At 42.6% G+C, this 16399-nt stretch overlaps 1 protein-coding gene across 1 annotated transcript in view; it reads left to right on the top strand.

The window, feature by feature from the left end:
* jph1a (junctophilin 1a) overlaps positions 1 to 15355 on the top strand; it is a 34826-nt gene extending 19471 nt beyond the window's left edge. The window contains exons 4-7 of the mRNA XM_030079853.1: positions 3637 to 3755; positions 12011 to 12747; positions 14178 to 14274; positions 14474 to 15355. Of these exons, the coding sequence (XP_029935713.1) occupies positions 3637 to 3755; positions 12011 to 12747; positions 14178 to 14258 (937 nt within the window). The 3' untranslated portion in view covers positions 14259 to 14274; positions 14474 to 15355. The remainder of the gene's footprint in view (positions 1 to 3636; positions 3756 to 12010; positions 12748 to 14177; positions 14275 to 14473) is intronic.
* The last annotated feature ends 1044 nt before the right edge of the window (positions 15356 to 16399 follow it).

Genomic DNA, 16399 nt, shown 5'->3' with positions numbered 1-16399 from the left:
AAGACCAAAGACTTAAACTTTTTTAAAGGTCAGTGGTGAGCATGCATAATTTTTACCCACACATTTCACTTCAAATCTGTGATCAAAAAAGGCAATACATTTTTTGTTTTGTTCTGCAGGCGTGCTCTTCCACCTCATCTCAACCCTGTCTCGTGTTTGCACATTCACACTTTTTTCTAACGAATGCAATAAACTCTGCCGGTGGGATGAGACAATCCCACCTGATTCAAAAGCAGGTTCACTTGTTTCAGGAATTTTTCAAGTACAAATAGGCTGAAACAAGGCAGATCAGCCCACGAGTATCAAGACAATGTGAGTCAACCAAATTCCAGAAACAAGTTGATTAATGTTGGAAACAAGAGGGATTATCATTATCATTTTACAGATTTTTTTTTTTTTTCATATTAGACTATATGGGGATTTTTTTTGCAGTGCACTACGTGTTTGTGTGTCTCTCTTAATGCATAGGTGGATTTTTTTTTTTTTTTTTCCAATGGGATGAGCATGCCTCTGGCTGATGGTTTTCAGTCCTTCTTGGGACCACTCAGAAGAGTATGCACTGTGAGGATGCCAGTTTTAGATGCTATATGGGATAAAACAGTCTGTAAAATAACATTTGTCGTGTCATGTCACTGCCACATGTCTGACTGAACCTCTCAGAAAGCCCGCCTTGTGTGCAGAATTCCTTATTGACGGCGTCCATCTCATCAGAAGGGCGAGCAATCATCTTTCCTCCCTGCTCCACATGCCCATGTTTTCTCGCCTCCTATTTCACTCTTTCCTCCTCTCTCTCTCTCTCTCTCTCTCTCTCTCTCTCTCCTCTTGTCCCGCTGCTCTATCACACCTCTCCTCCCATCATTCTCTGCCTGTCACCTCCCACCACCAGACATCCTGTCTGGGAACAGTCTGCATCGCTTCCTCTGTCAGCCAGTGACTTTTTGCCCACTCCACCTAAACAGAACTGTTAAGATCCTTAGGATATGTCATGGGCAAGCTATATACATCCATAATGCATGCCTCCCTTCACTTGGCTGCGCATTTCACACATCTCAGAAATAGAAGCATGTAGGTTTATGTGGTAACATGCATGTATAGGGCATTTGAGTGAGTGCTTGTAAGGGAGTTGTGTGCACAGTGCCTGCATGCATAGGTGTGTGTGTGTCTTTATGAGTATGCACAGTACATATGCACAGTACATACATACATATACACATACTGTATAGTGATCCATAAATGGTCTTGATGCTTGTAGCAACTAATGACTCCATCATTGTTGAAAAAGCTTTGAGTAAGACAGTAAACACCTACCTGCTCATAGCTGGCCCTATGCTCTAACTCTGCTGGTGAAAGTCCCACAAATTGCTAATTACACTGTGTGAAATCTATTGGCTGAGGTAGCCTAAAAATAGGACTTTTCAAATTTTTCATGTTCTGGACAGCAAAGCTGGAATTTGGCACTCAGGTCCCTGATATGAAAACATATTTTGGTTTGGGTTAAGTATTAAATTGTTTAGTTGTCATACTTTTGACACAGACCATTTTTGTACTGTAACAGTTTCTTGTGAATTAAACTGCAGCGACATTAAACTCTTCCTCATTTTGCTGAGGACCCCCTGGTATGTGTAACTTGGAGCGAGAAGCCAACTGCTAATTATACTGTGTTTGAGGTACTCTACAATTCTTCAAACTGAATTCCTATCTGCAGCTAGTTAGTGGCTGGTTTCCAGTGGCTGAGCTATCTGAGTGTGTCCTTTGTCTCAGGGTGATACAGCGACTTATTTCTGGAGAGGAAGTGGCCCATCTCTCCCCCCCCAGCATATGGCTCCTCATGCATTTTAATATCTCACTGTCCCGGCGCGTCAAAGAAACAGGACAGCCCAGAGTCCAAGGACAGTGAAGTAGTCTGAAACAGAGACATCTGTCCGTTGGGGTCACTCTGACAGAAATAGGGAGGAGGGGGGGAGGCAGGGATGAGGGGGAGCAATGCTGATAGAGGGATTGACAGAAAGAGGAGCATTGATTGAAAAGGAGAAAGGATGGTGAAAGAAAGAGGGAGAGGAAGATGGATGAGCCGGGTTAAGTAGGGCACCAGGCGCAGCTGTCAATACTTACACTGATACTTGGCCGGCCCATCTGGATCTCACACATTCCATTTTGCGTTGTCATGTATTGTTTAAGTTGAGGATTTTGCGCAAGGCCTCCACTTGTGGTCTGTTCCTACAGTAAGAGCCGCGGGTGAGACTAATCCACCGGCTTTCACAGCGTTTATCTAACGCATTTCACATTGTCGCATAATTAGGTATTTCAGAATGGACTGGTAGACCAGGGGAAAAATCCTCTCTCCCCAGTGTATAAGTGTGCCTAACAACTCTGTGTGTGAACGCACAAACACGTGTACAAGTACAGTATCGCTCGGTGGAGTTTTCAAGGGATTTGTTAAGCAGGTCACCCCCCGGCCTCTGTCTGTACATGACTGTCTCACCATGGTGCGCTCCCATAATACCTCTCAGTGCTAATGCTAAGCTCACCATGATCCCAAAACATATTCCTCTTCTGCCTTTTGGTTTTTTAGCATCACAGTGGTACAGTAGGCCTGGTAGGGTCACTGGCAATTTTTCACAAGTGCAAACTGTATTTGCATTTAGGTGTTGTTCCATCTTCCAACATTGTGATGGGCTTCTGTCACATTGCCACGTCAAAATAAAGATTTTTTTTATGCTTATTGTAGATGGACATTTATCTATAGGAATAAAAGCTCCTTTCAAAGCAAGCAGTACTATGAGTGCATTTCTGGGCATGTTTCCCAAAAGTTATTGAAAAGCCCACCTCCCTTAAGGGATTTGACCCACTTACAAATAACCTGAAACTATATGGTTTTGTTTGTTTGTTTGTTTTTTACACAGGCCATCATAAGACAGTTTTAAAACAGCACCCAATTAGATGGTGGGGATTCAAAAGGGTGGATGCTTGCAACTGGAAAGACAGTCTTGCTACCCACTACTATGCCCTGCTTTTTTATTGGACACGGCATGATATGATACATCAATATATCGGCTTTCCTCTAGTGGTCAAGCACGCATGTGTGTGTGTGTGTGTGTGTGTGTGTGTGTGTTTGTTTGTATGTGCTTTATGGGCAGTGCTCCAGTGTGGTCCAGCAGCAGTGCAGTGCTCCAGACTGGATTAAGGTCTTGCTTGGATGTGGCTGTGGGGCTGGACTCCATTTGGAAAATCAGGATTTGGATTTGTGATAGAAGCACGAGGGAGGGGTGTGTTATATTATCCCTCGGAGGGACAGACCGAATGATATGGCTGAAAGATGAGGAGACAGAGGGCGAGTGAGAGGGAGCGGGAAACAGTGAGAGCGAGAGAGAAGAGAGGCTGTTGTGCCATCCCTGACAGTGAAGTGAAGTGTCACAGGCGACATGACATCCTGCATACGCACATCACACACCAATGTCACTTTGGATTATGTAATTTATAGCAAAGAAATGTAAAAATGTGTCTGTGTGGTTGAAGAAAGGGGCTTCAACCACGTTTCCTCCAGCAGATCCTGCAGCAGCGGCTCGTGACCTCTTTATTTCTTTGCCTCTGTGTTAATGTGCCACACTAATACGGTTTGTGTTTGTGTTTCTCCAGAACGGCTCACGCCAGGACAAAAAGCGAGGCAGCCGACCAAGCCGCTATCTCTGCCATCCAGGACTCTGAAATTGCCAGGGCAGTTGCGCGGGAGCTCTCCCCCAACTTCCACCAGCCAGGTAAAACTTCAACAACGAGGCTGCAAAGCACAGCACGATCTCTGTGTATTGTCACACATGTAGAACATGTCAATAGGGGTGAGGTCTGGACGTCCCGCTGGCTCAGCAGGGTTACTGGTGCCTAACATGTCATGTCAGTGTTGTGGCTTAGCATTTAGCCCCTGACCTATGGTGTCAACCACCCACCCCCTCTCTGTCTCTCTCTCTCTCTTTCCCACTCTCTCTCACTGTTTCTTCTCCCTGCATTTCCTCTCACTCTGATCTGACATAGGTGACTGATATCAATGCCAACTTTTTTAATGTTGATGTAAATAAAAAGTGTGTTTGAGTAAGGTCATACCTGTGGAAACACCTTCACCGTAATCAACAAATATTATTGACTGAACATGTACTATCAGTTTCTGCATTTTTTAGTATAAACAAGGTATGGAAATCATTTTTCTTTTAATCTCAAGAGAAAAAAGGATTGACAGGATTACACTGATGGAACACAGGGGCTGGGAACACAGGGTGGACCCGCACAAATACAAACCTCGCTGCATCATACACACAAACATATTCTGTCTCACTTTCTCCCTCTCTCTCTCTCTCTCTCGCTCTTTCTCACACACACACACACAGCCACTGTCAAATTGCTGTAAAGTCACTAACAGACTGGGCCCACACCCAGGCTGCAGGTGTAATGGAGTGGAGGGGTGAGGAGGTCAGCAGAACTCCCTCCACTAGTTGAAATACAATACTTTGAGTATTTCAGAGGCCAGCTTTTACATTTGTATGAACCCTGGCCTGGCTGTGTTTGCAAGTGCAGGTTGCATGGCGATAAAAGAAAGGAAAGGCTTAGCCAGGATTGAAGTTTCAGTCTTTGGTGGCTCTGTGGGTGGTTGGTGGGGGGTCAGAAATCACAAAGTAAGATAATCAGAAGTTATTCCCTCTTTTTTGTTTTGTTTTTGCTTCCTCAAACAACCAATTTGTCAATTCTATCCACATGTATCTGAGGATTTGGCTAACTGGTGACAGGTTGGGTAGTTTCTATGAATAATGGCGTTTGTATAGCATTGACAGTTTTAGAGTTGTTTACCAAGCTTGTGTCTGAGTCTCAGTAATGAGCTTGTTGTGTGAGCAGGAAAGCGCAGGGTTTGGTGCTCTAGGAGCGTAATCGAAGACCAGAGCTATTGAGGATGATTTCTAAGACCACAATGAAGGACTGTGTTTGTGCTTTGAAAAAGCAGAGCCTGTTTGGAGCAGAGTACTGTATTCTTCACAGAAGCCTTGTCTTTGCTCTCAAAGGCCTGTTGTAACAGCTCTGAAATACTTGCTAAGATTTCCTGCTATAAATTTTGCTCCCCCTCAAAAAAAAAAAAAAAAAAAAAAAAAAAAAATCATGCTGCTGTGAAAAGAAGACCAGGTTTGTGCTCTGTTTGTGCTGTTCTCACACATCTTGTCAAACTTGTTCTTTAGCGTCACTAGAAATGGCTCACAGGTTATGATAGTGATGGTCAAGATGGCCCTGCTCCTAATACCAAGCTGTTATCATCTGTCTTCTTCTCAGAAGTTTTACAGGCAAAATGCCATACTATACAGTAGCTCAGAGTGTAACATGTCGACTCAACTCTGTTTAGTTCATTTACAAGGTAAGCTGAGTTTTACAAGGAAATGCCTGATATGTAATACTACATAAATAGTGAGGGTCAACAGCAGAACAAAAGGCCAGAGAGAGCGCAGAAAGGTTAGACAATGGTCAATAAGATTTTGAGTCTTTGATTGAACAGCCCATTGTTTTATTCAGTTTCTGTTGCTCTGGAAGAACAGATACATTCATTCATTCACCAAGTCATCGCCGTCATCTCTTAGCAGTCTTGGATGAGAAACTATTTGCTCATGTGTTTTTAATAAGAATTTAAATACATAGTCCGTCATGTCATTCAATTAATTCATTCTTAATTACTTGATACGTATAATTTTGTTACACAGGATCTGCAAAGATAGCTTGAACAGTGGTTAAGAATGGCACCACTTTGGGTTTTCCTCCAGGGACAAGCCAAGCAGCGCTCAAAAGCACTATGCAGCACCTTTTTATTTAGAGTGTAACATCCATACTGCCAAGCCTAGCATCTTCCACTGAGTGTAGTATATTTAGGCCTATGAGCTAGCTGGCCCTGGGCCCCTGCCAAAAGACACCGCAAAATAGTGGGTGACTAATAGATTGACAATGGGACCCAGTCAAGCGTGTCCCTTTACTGAGGCACAGAAATGGCCGGCCGGGGACAGGGTCATCCTGCGGCTTGTTTGTGTTGTGGAAAAAGGTGGTCATGCTTGGCAGGCCTGGTGAGCTCCAGGTTCACAAGTCTGCGAGGAGAGTGTCCTTGCCTTATAAGTCAGATCATGAATGAGAGAGAGGCCTATGTCATAATAATGTGCAGCGTAGGGCGACATCTGAGCTGCACAGTTTAAACATTTCAGTTACGTAAGCATGTCTGGTAAGCCTGGCTGAAAGCAAGACAGGTACCTGTAAATAGCCAAGCCCCATTTTACATGTATGAGGTGTCTTCAAAAATTTGAGAGTATGAGAAAAGCTCAGGGAATGAGGAGTAGCCTACTTTTAGATTTGTTATTGGTTCTTGGTTTGTACTTTGGCAGGTCATAACGTGTTTGAGTGTAAACGAGGTCCCCTATTTGCAGCTTCCAGGCCAAATGACAGCCAGTGACAGCTCAAAGACTCAAAAAAATTCAGCTGTCCTCCTAGAAGATAGACTTTCGAACAACTCACCAAACTCTTTTCCTTTGAACTCCATGACCTTTTAGTTCAATGACATAGAGAATCAGAATGCAATGTCGAATCAACCTTTTCAGTACAATCATTTATTTGCTGATCATGTCATTGCTGCAGGGGGAGGAAGCTTTTAAACAAAAGATAATTTCAGGAGGGAGTCATAAACCCAGTGCCCACCATGAAAAAGAACTTGTGTGTCTTTCCCAAGCTAATCTCCTGGTGTCTACCTCCACAGTGGAAATATTCTCACTTATCCCAATCCACCAGCTTCTAATAACTCCTCTAGGGAAACAGCCCCGGGTCTAAACCCCTTGTTGTTTGTAATTGACATTTCAGACTCATAACAGATTATCACCCAGATTGGGAGTGTGCACTTCAAAAGGGAAAAGGGGGTCACAGGGAAAAGGACCCTGACCTTTATGATTGGTTCACACACAGCACCCTGGAGGGGGGCAGCAGGGGTTGGCTGGGCGTGGTTTATGGCGTGACGTTAATTGGGCTATATTTGGTGCCAATGTGTGCTTACTGGGGTCTAATGGAGACATAGCTGAAATCCCTGTGCACTGAGAGGTGGCATGGCCTCTCTCGCAGTCCCTCGCTCGCCCTTCGCTTGCGCTTCTCTGGGGCTGACGCAGAGCAGCTGTCCCTTCCTTCAGCCGGGTGTTGGGGGGTGGGGGGGGCGTCAGTAGGACTCCGATTCTGCCCTGTTTGACCCAGTCAAGGTACACACGGACCAGGTGGCACCATAAATGCACAGACCTGTCAGTACCCAAAACCAGACATGAACAGGTGCTGCTTTATATTCATCGGGCAGGTGCTGGCTATTTAGTGGAGTTAGTCTCAAGACAGCACATCAACGAAGGTTTAAAGCTACACAGCAAAGTTATGACTTTCAAAATCAAGAGCAGTTCTCCCAACACACACACACACACACACACACTCAAAATATTTTCCCATTTACTCTTCATGCAATCTATCTATCCAAATACTTTCTGTCTGTCTGCCGCAAGCTCCTCTGTTTCCTGGCATCCAAATACAATGGAACTGGATGACTTTTTTTTTTTTTTTTTTGTGAGAATTTACAAAAACTGCATCAGTCCACCGGCACTGAGGATGAATTAGAAGCATCTAGATGCAGTTTGCTGGTGTTCTCAGGCAGAAAATGGTTCCCAACAAAACTCTTATCCTTAAAGACTATGGACTATGCCAGGTGTCTGTCATTGTTTTTGGAGAGACCTGATGCTGTTGAGTTTTTCACATGTAAATTTCTGATGGTTTGAGCACCACAAAACAATATCCAACTCCATTGTACTGGGGTGGAGACAGAGGAAGGTGTGGCTTAGTGGAAACTTCACCAATGGATGGATAGATTGCACTTGGAGTTAATGGGAAAATATCTGCTTTTGTATTCTGGGTGAACTTTTGTCATCGGAGCCTAATTTAGCACCATATAAGCAAAATATCACAAGGGATATTCCCTAATTTTCACTTGTTTCATTTTATCAGCCCCTCTCATCAAAAAAGGTTTTAATCTCAAAGGTAATGCGAGGCAGATGGCACATTATATTCCCAGTGTGGTTTTATTATTCTTTCGGCATACTTTCATGACAGAATTACAGTAAAACTCAAGGCCACTAGATCCCAAAGTCTCCCAGTCTGACATGTTTTTTTCCGTCAATCACATGTCAGTGCATTTGAGAATTAGCCCTCCCAGGCTCCTCTCTGCATGTTCCCACTCAAAAAAATAAATAAATAAACAGGAAGACAATGATCAGAGTCAGTCAGTATGGCCACAAAGGTTGTAGCGATCTGGATGTGAAGTGTGGGGCATTGTTTCTTGGCATGTGCTTGTGTTTGGTGTGTGTGTGTGTGTGTATGACAATAGTGAATATAATCTGGCCAGACAATGACAGCTCCCCCTGCCCATCTGCCAGTGTGAGTAGGAGGAAGAAAGAGAAAATCAAAAAAGCTACAAATTGAGTCATGAATCTTAAATATAACCAGGTAGAGGAGGGAGAGAACAGACAGTGATGCCAACCCACAGAACAAATGAATATATATATACATTTTAATATGTATCAGTATCAAAATATTAATATATCAGTATCTAGATAGAAATATCAGGAAATGCGTCATATGTAAAGAATACAAAACAGGAAAATGAAGATGTCCTATATCATAATCAGCACTACCACTTGTAAGACATGATTATATTTGACATATTCAAATAATATTCTGCAGTCAAATGAATATGGATGTACTTGCTGCGATCTCGATAACCTTAGATTTTCACGCCGAAATCTTGTAAATCTACTGTTGAACCCAGCTATAGCAACAGATATGATAACTGTACATACTGTACTCCTTCCACTGCCTTCTCACTACACACACACACACACACACACACACACACAAACCCATGTGTGTACACTCATACCCAGGCCTGCAGTAAAACGAGAGCCTCCCTCTTGTTACTGCAGTTCATCTCAAATTAAGGTCACAAGGGGTTAGACTGGGTTTTAAACGACCAACCAACTCCTCATGTTTTGTGTAAGTATGCCCGAGCGCGCGCGCGCGTGTGTGTGTGTGTGTGTGTGTCAGGGCGTGTGTTTTGCTAAGGGTTCACTAGAGCGGAAAACGCGCTGTGGATTAACATGAACCGAGCTGGCAACTGTAGCTTGAACAAAAGCTTGACCTCTAATAAAGCCAAAGAGACAATGAGGAGGTAATATAGAGAAAGACACGATGGAACCATTGTTGTTGGGCAAAGAAAGATAAAATAACTATTAAAATGATATTGAGTTTTTCTTTAGAGGAGTTGGATGTCTCAAAATCCTAATTCCCAACAAAGAATATCAATTTCCCAAGGGTTTCAATTCATCCACATAACAATATCAAATCTATTATACGCACGTATCTAAAATTCAATATGTAATCTTCCAAATGCTGGCATTCAAACGTTGATTTGTGTTTATTTGGGTTGAGTCAGGTTGAGTAGTTTGTCTTGGTAATGACTAATACCACGGCCTATTTTAATGACCCTGTTTGGAAGGCTGCAAACTCAGCCTGGTTGATCAATGTTCAGATGAAAGAAACACCGCAGCCATCTGGGTAATTGAGTCCCTGAACATATTCCAGCTGACTGGGCAGCATTCCTTAGCATTTCTAATCAAAAGGCACTTACTCATTACAGTAAGAACGCATGCTAAGGTATCGACATGGCAGCCACACATTAGGGATGTCACAGCGCCAGGATTTTTGTTGTCCAGTGAGTTACAAGTGCAACACTGGCTTATAGCTTTCAAGCAAAAAATAACGACGCCCAATAAAATACTAATTTCAAACAAGGGGAGCAGTAAATACAAAAGTATGATTATATGCTCTCAGTTTGATTTACAGTTCTGTATCCATGACTGCAGCTTTTTAGTGTTTCAGGTATTTAAACACAGAGAGTAAGGCTACATTAGAGTAAGAGCATATTGATACATATTGATTCTTGCAATATCCATACCATAAATGATCACAAATCAGCATAGCATCAGCAGTGCATGAGATTAACTGATGCAAAATGCCACAAAATTTCAGAAAATGGATTTTACAGCCCTCTGATATATGATGAAATACAATAAAAAAAAAAAAAAAAAGAAAAAAAAAACTTTGGGGACTGCATTTTCTCTGTGCTTTTGTCAGATTTAAAATGCTTGCAGTAGTATAGTGTAAGTAGTTTTGACTGACTGCCAGTGCTGCAGTCCTCTGTGTGTGTGTGTGTACTTGTGTATGTGTGTGCGTGTGTGTGTGTGAATGTGTATGGCTGGGGGCGCTTTAGTGCTGACAACCATTCAGAAAATGCCTGGAACCTGTGAGAGGAATCTGTCCCCAAACAGAGTGAAACTAGTTGGACCCACCCACGAAGCCCTAACTCTTATCGACTTACGGTGTGAAATTAGGCTCACCAGATATTTTAAGCCCCACAGATGTTCATACATCTCCCATCTCTTTGTAGTGGGTCTTATTGACTCTGGTGCATATGAAACAGATTAGGAATACCCTAAAGCTGGAAAATAGTTTGGGTTTATAAGTACTGAAGCCTGAAAGGTTATTTGATAACATCATTTATGCAGATATGGGATTGGATGTACTTGTTCCCTTCTCTACTCAATGTTGGCGTAGTTGTTCCTAGAGAGGATAAGTGTCATAATTAAATCAACATTGGTTCCTCTTCATGGAATGACATCCTGCAAAGTTCAAAGGTAGCATGCATATACAAGGATGCTTCATGAGGCCCTTTGATTAACCATAAAGTGCTTTCATCTTCAATGTTTTGGATTCTACTTATCTGTAAGCTAACATCTCCATAATTTCCCAGTTTCTTTCTCTTTACAGCAGCTTGGCTGCATTGGAGCAAACCTCTTCTGTTCGTACCATCTGATGTTCTGCAAACAAAGCTGCATTGTCCCCATCTGAGTCACTCTGACACAGTCTAATTTAGCCCAAGTGGCAAAAAAACAGGCAAACAAAGAAACACTCAGCCTGTTCTATCTAATAAATATTAATTGAACATGGAACAAAGGGACAGATAAAGTGTTATTTTTCCCACATGCAAAATGAAATTTAGATTCAGGCGAGCTTTATTATCAACACTTATGTTTACATAATGCCTATACAGATACCTCAAAGCACATAATAGTTAAAAGAGCAGTTCCCGTTCAGTCCGGCCTCGGCAGTACTCGGTTGCATCACCATTACACTATCTTTGTCCTCCAACTTTGTCCATAAACTCAGAGTGCAGAGAAGGGCCAGTAGCCAGCTGTATGAGTGTACCCAGACTGAGCAGCCAGATTGCTGTGAGGATCAAAGTATAGAATGAAATAAAAGAAGCATCATTGCGCATTAAGGTCAAGCCCCCCTTATCTATAGAGTCATGTTGGCCGCTCGAAAGCTGAGAATGGATGTGACAAGGGCCTTTCCTAGAAAACGACAGACTGATAAAAGAGAATGACTGATGATAAAGATATGCCTGCAGAGGAGGCTTCCACTGTGAAATGGTGTTTGTGACCCTGCATTAATCAGCCTCTCTCTCTGCCTCTCTTCTCTCTCTATATGCTGCTCTGCTAGCCTCACCTAAGGCCAGCACAACTGTCCAGTCAGTCAGCAGCACTTGATAGCAGATAGGAAGCTCTGTTCTTCTAATCTGGGTTCTTGGACAGTGGCTGGGTCAGAGATTACAGAATAGAATTGGCATTGCTTTAGGGTTTGCTAATCTCCCGTGTCATCGTTGGACTGTACATCTGAGCCTCAGATAATGGGGCATTTGAAAATCGGTGGGCCTGTATGTTGTATTCTTAGTATATGTGTGAGCTGAGCAAATGTACTGTAGGCGTTTGTTCTCTCTCTTTTTCTCTCTCTCTCTTTCTTTCTCATAGACATCCAAGTGTATTTGTGAATTATGTGTTATGCTAATGTGCGCTCTCTCACACCTCTGCAGGGCCTGATTACATCAAGCAACAGTTCATGGAGCCGGTGGAGATTAAGGAGGTCCCCGTTGAGAAGAAGGACAGTTCCCCAAAAGATTCTCCCCACTTTTACCGTAAAGGCACCACTCCTCCCCACTCCCCTGCCACCAGCCCTGGAGCCACGCCTCCCCCCTCACCCCACTCCAGCAAGAAGAAAGGCCAGCTTGCCAACAGCACCAGCCGCAAAACCAGCAAAGAAGAAAAACCTTCCCGCAAGACAAGCAAAGAAGAGAAGCCAAGTCGTAAGATCAGCAAGGATGAGCGGTCTAGTAGAAAGACAAGTAAAGAGGAGAGGCCAGCCGTTGCAGATGGCCCAAGAGCTCCCCCTCCACATGATGAGGCTCCGCCTAAACCCCCTAAAGTTCAAGAACCTAGCCCAGCGCCTGTCTCCCCTCACCAGGCTCCTGCGATTCCAGTCAATGGCCAGCTCCATGCTGAGTACCACAGTTACTATGTTAAGGCCCCTGTAAGGGGCGCTCCACCTCCAGACCCAGAGGAGGATCCAGAGGAAGAGCCTAGTGCACTGGCCCTGGCACGCATGCCCCCACCACCCCCCAAGTCCTTCAGTACCCCCACTCCTAAGCCAGCCTCCATACGGGAGAGCAAGAGCGACCACAAACTCAGGAAGCAGGATTCCCTAAAGCCAAAGAGCCTCGCGGACACAAAGAAAGCCAGTATGGAGATTGCAGACACTTTGGCAGAAGAGACAGTAAGTATCAGTATAAGAATATAAAAAAAAGCATAAAGGACAAACTGTTTACCCAACCAATAGCAACTGAGGTGCTGCTTTATGGGAACAGTTCACCCAAAAAGGGAAGTTACTATCTATTCTCCGTCATGCCTGTTGAAACACATATGAAGCACCTTGGTCCATACAGCACACAGGGACGTAGCTCGTACAGCAAAGTCAATGGGTACCACTTTTTAGAGTTCCAGAAAATAGAAAAATGACAAAAAAAATTACTCTACAGTACAGCTGGTGAAGGATGATTCAAGTCTTCCAAAGCCAAACAATCATATTCTAGCTGAAATACTGTATTGACAATTTTATTTGTTGCACATCCTCATTATAGTAGTTCTTGAGTGTTCTCAATGAGTTCAAGAACTTGTGAGAGTGAAAATAGAAGTTTTTTGGGTCAACTGTTCCTTTAAGTTTGGAAGTAAATTTTTTGTAGTTGATTATAAATCTATAGGGATGCAAAACGCTCTCTGTTCCTTATTGTTAGGTGCTCATTGAAAGCACCCCTGTAAATGCCAACATATACAAACAGTGTGAGCCACTACACCATGAGGTCTGGTAGAAGTTAACTGCGTGGACAGGTTTCTCGCGCCAACCTGAGAGCGCTTTGTGACATGAAAACAGAACTAAAGACAGTAAAATGACTTGAGGTCTATGGAATAACTCTCTCTAAAAAAAAAAAAAAAAAAAAAAAAAAAAAAAGTTCCCTGTCATTGGAATCCAGCTGCAACTTTAAGATTGGCTGCACCAGCTGTCAATCATTTTTTAAAAATTTGTCACAGGCTGATAACCTCAGCATGCACACTGGGTTTTGTTTTCGGCAGCATTTTGGCTGACTTGTCTTTTGTATTTTAAAAATACAGAATTAATAATATGAAGCCATTTCCAAAGGTGTGCTTTTACAGAAGGTTTTACCTCATGCTCGATACTGATTTGTCAGTCTCTTTTGTTTTCCCTTACCCCGTTTGTCTGAATCAAGTAGAGAAGGTCTACAGGCTCTTTTACATTTGCGTTGGAGACTCTGGTAGAGGTTGGCACATTAACATACCAGGAAGTAGCTCAAGAAGAGAATTTATGTGCCAGGAAGTAGTGCAAGAATAACATTTTTGCCTGTTCTAAGTCAAAGCATAATGAAGAATTTTTCATTATCTTAATTAAAAAACTGCTATCACAGCACTTCTATGTTAATAAGTTTTTAAAGTCAGCATACTTTCACCTCCTCCAATCCTGACTTCCTTCTCAAGATCCTAAAAAGAACAAGGGGACTCATAGCGTGAACAGAGAGTATTCATCCCTATGATTTGTAAACAAGGACTTACTAAGGCAGCACAGGCAATTTGATGTTTCATGTGGTTATCAAATGATTTCTTATCATTATATAATGATGTTATGTTTTGCAGGGTCCTAACTCAATCCTTGTTGCTATGGTAATGCTGTTGAATATTGGCCTTGCAATCATATTTGTGCATTTCCTGACATGATGATGCTATTTCTCAGGTGAGTACACTTTATTTTCCATGTGCAGCTTTATCATGAATAAAAAAAAAAAAAAAAAAAACAAGCACGTGAATTAATGTTTTATATATTTCTTAAAGTGAATAGGCCCTTGTTCCTCATAATTTGTGTGGTTCCACATTGTGAGACTAAAATGTGACTACCAGCCAATTAAATGCAAACAAACTGTTTTATCTTCCAGTGAAACCATGGCAACTGGTAGAGTTGCATCGCCGGCCTTTGAAAAATCAAAACGGCGCCAGTGAGACTCGGGGGCAGCCGTAGGTGTTTAGGAATCAGCGTGACACCGAAGAGAATCAGGAGAAAGGCATCACTACCACCATCCTGTCATGGGCCTTCTTCAGCCCAGCCCCATGATTTAGCACTCCTTTGGCTCCTAAGAAAGCTGAAGTGAAATGTCGTGTCTAGTGAGAAAATAAGTTTAAAAATGCAACCAAACATACACAGTCAGAAATAAAAGAAGTAATTGAAACCCACACGTGTGCTGATCCTAGCACTGGTCTGTGTAGCTCGCTGCCACTACCTCTGCCTTGGCAGAGATAGCGGTGGGCTAATGGACTTTGCTGGAAGAGTGTGGAGATGCACTTTTAGATGACGGGAGCAAACAGCTGCCTTTCTATTTTTCCATCTGACGTTTTGATGGGGAGATGTGAGCACAGCGGCCAGGGGACAGTCGCTGCGGGAGCGTGCTCGGGTGTTCGGAGCCTTTTCTGGGGTTCGCACCACTCTTGCTACAGGAAACTGGACTTGATCGTCACTAGCAGTCAGTGCTCGCACGGTCACTAGCCAGTCTTACTCTGTTAACCCAGTCATCACCGCAGCTTTTTCTCGCTCTGTCTACTGTAACCCAGGATACATTGCTTTGAAACACTCCCCGTGCATGGTACAGTTTTAACATTTTGTTTTCATTTGTTTTCTGTTTTGTTTTATTGTAGGGGGTTTTCTGTTCATTGTTGTTCTATGAATGTTGGTTACCTGCAGTCATAGACTTGTAGTTGAAAAGGAAAACTGTTCCTAATAATAAACTCAGAATTGATCAAAAAATTTGCTTTTCCCTTTTATTTTGAAAATATAGACAGTTTAGCTCATTTCTAAAAAATAAAAAATGTGGTTGTAATTCAAGAATTACATACTCATTTTACTGAAAGTGCAATATATTTTATTTTTCTGAATGAGAGGTTAAAGTATATTTTGCCAAAAAAGAAGGGGTTCACTGAACCGTTTGTAAAAATCCTGTGTTTCATTTATTTTGTGATACCACAGAAATTATGATAATTTGAATAGACTTGATTGAGAAAAGAGCGTTGATTGACAGCTGGCAGTGTGACTCGGAGGGAAGCCAGCTAGCTCTGGGAGAGTGAAGTAACAAATGTCTTATCGAATATGTTATTTATTAAGCCAGAAGGAAAATTATTTCATTGTATTGCAACACATGCCTAGACCTTTTTTCGCTTGAGTTCTTTCATTCTCTTCTCTGCTTCCAGTGTTTCAGTCTACCGCTAAGCTGTGAAGAGCAATGAAGCGGCTCAAACAGCTCCGTCCGTAGGCCCAACTCCGCCTGCATGCTTGTGAGACTGGAGCAAGAGAGGCTTGGATAGTGGCACTTGGTATTGCATTTATTCAGGTTGAGGCCATGGGGAATGTGGCACAGGGGCGTAGGAGAGATGCCTTTTAAAAGTCTTTAACAGTACTTCTGTTTACCTCAGAACAAGATGAGGAAGAGGGGAGGGAAAGACACCTCGTAAGAGATGACATCCTTGTCTTAATTTTGCCGTGTGGGGGGGGATACTCTCGACTGTTGACATCATTCAAATCATGCTTTTAACTTGCCACTTCATCGTAGCTGTTTGTAGTCTTTGTTACAAGTACAGCATGAGTTTCTTTTATTTGAAAGTGGTTATTTTTTATGATTAACATATACTATCATTGCTACAAAGATTAATTATTTATTCATTATACATGTAATAGATAGTAATAGATACAGTATATGTGTTTTTGAGCACTGATCATCATGAAAAGGGCTTTATTATGGCTAGGTTTTCTTTGCTGCAGTTGACTAGATTGTTTATAGTGCAAAAGTCCAGCACATTACATTTGGAGACTGCTT

This window comes from Myripristis murdjan, chromosome 20, assembly GCF_902150065.1.
Source record: "Myripristis murdjan chromosome 20, fMyrMur1.1, whole genome shotgun sequence".
Lineage (NCBI taxonomy): Eukaryota > Metazoa > Chordata > Actinopteri > Holocentriformes > Holocentridae > Myripristis > Myripristis murdjan.
Note: the sequence above shows the minus strand (reverse complement) of the source record. Positions and strands in the feature narration are given on the sequence as shown.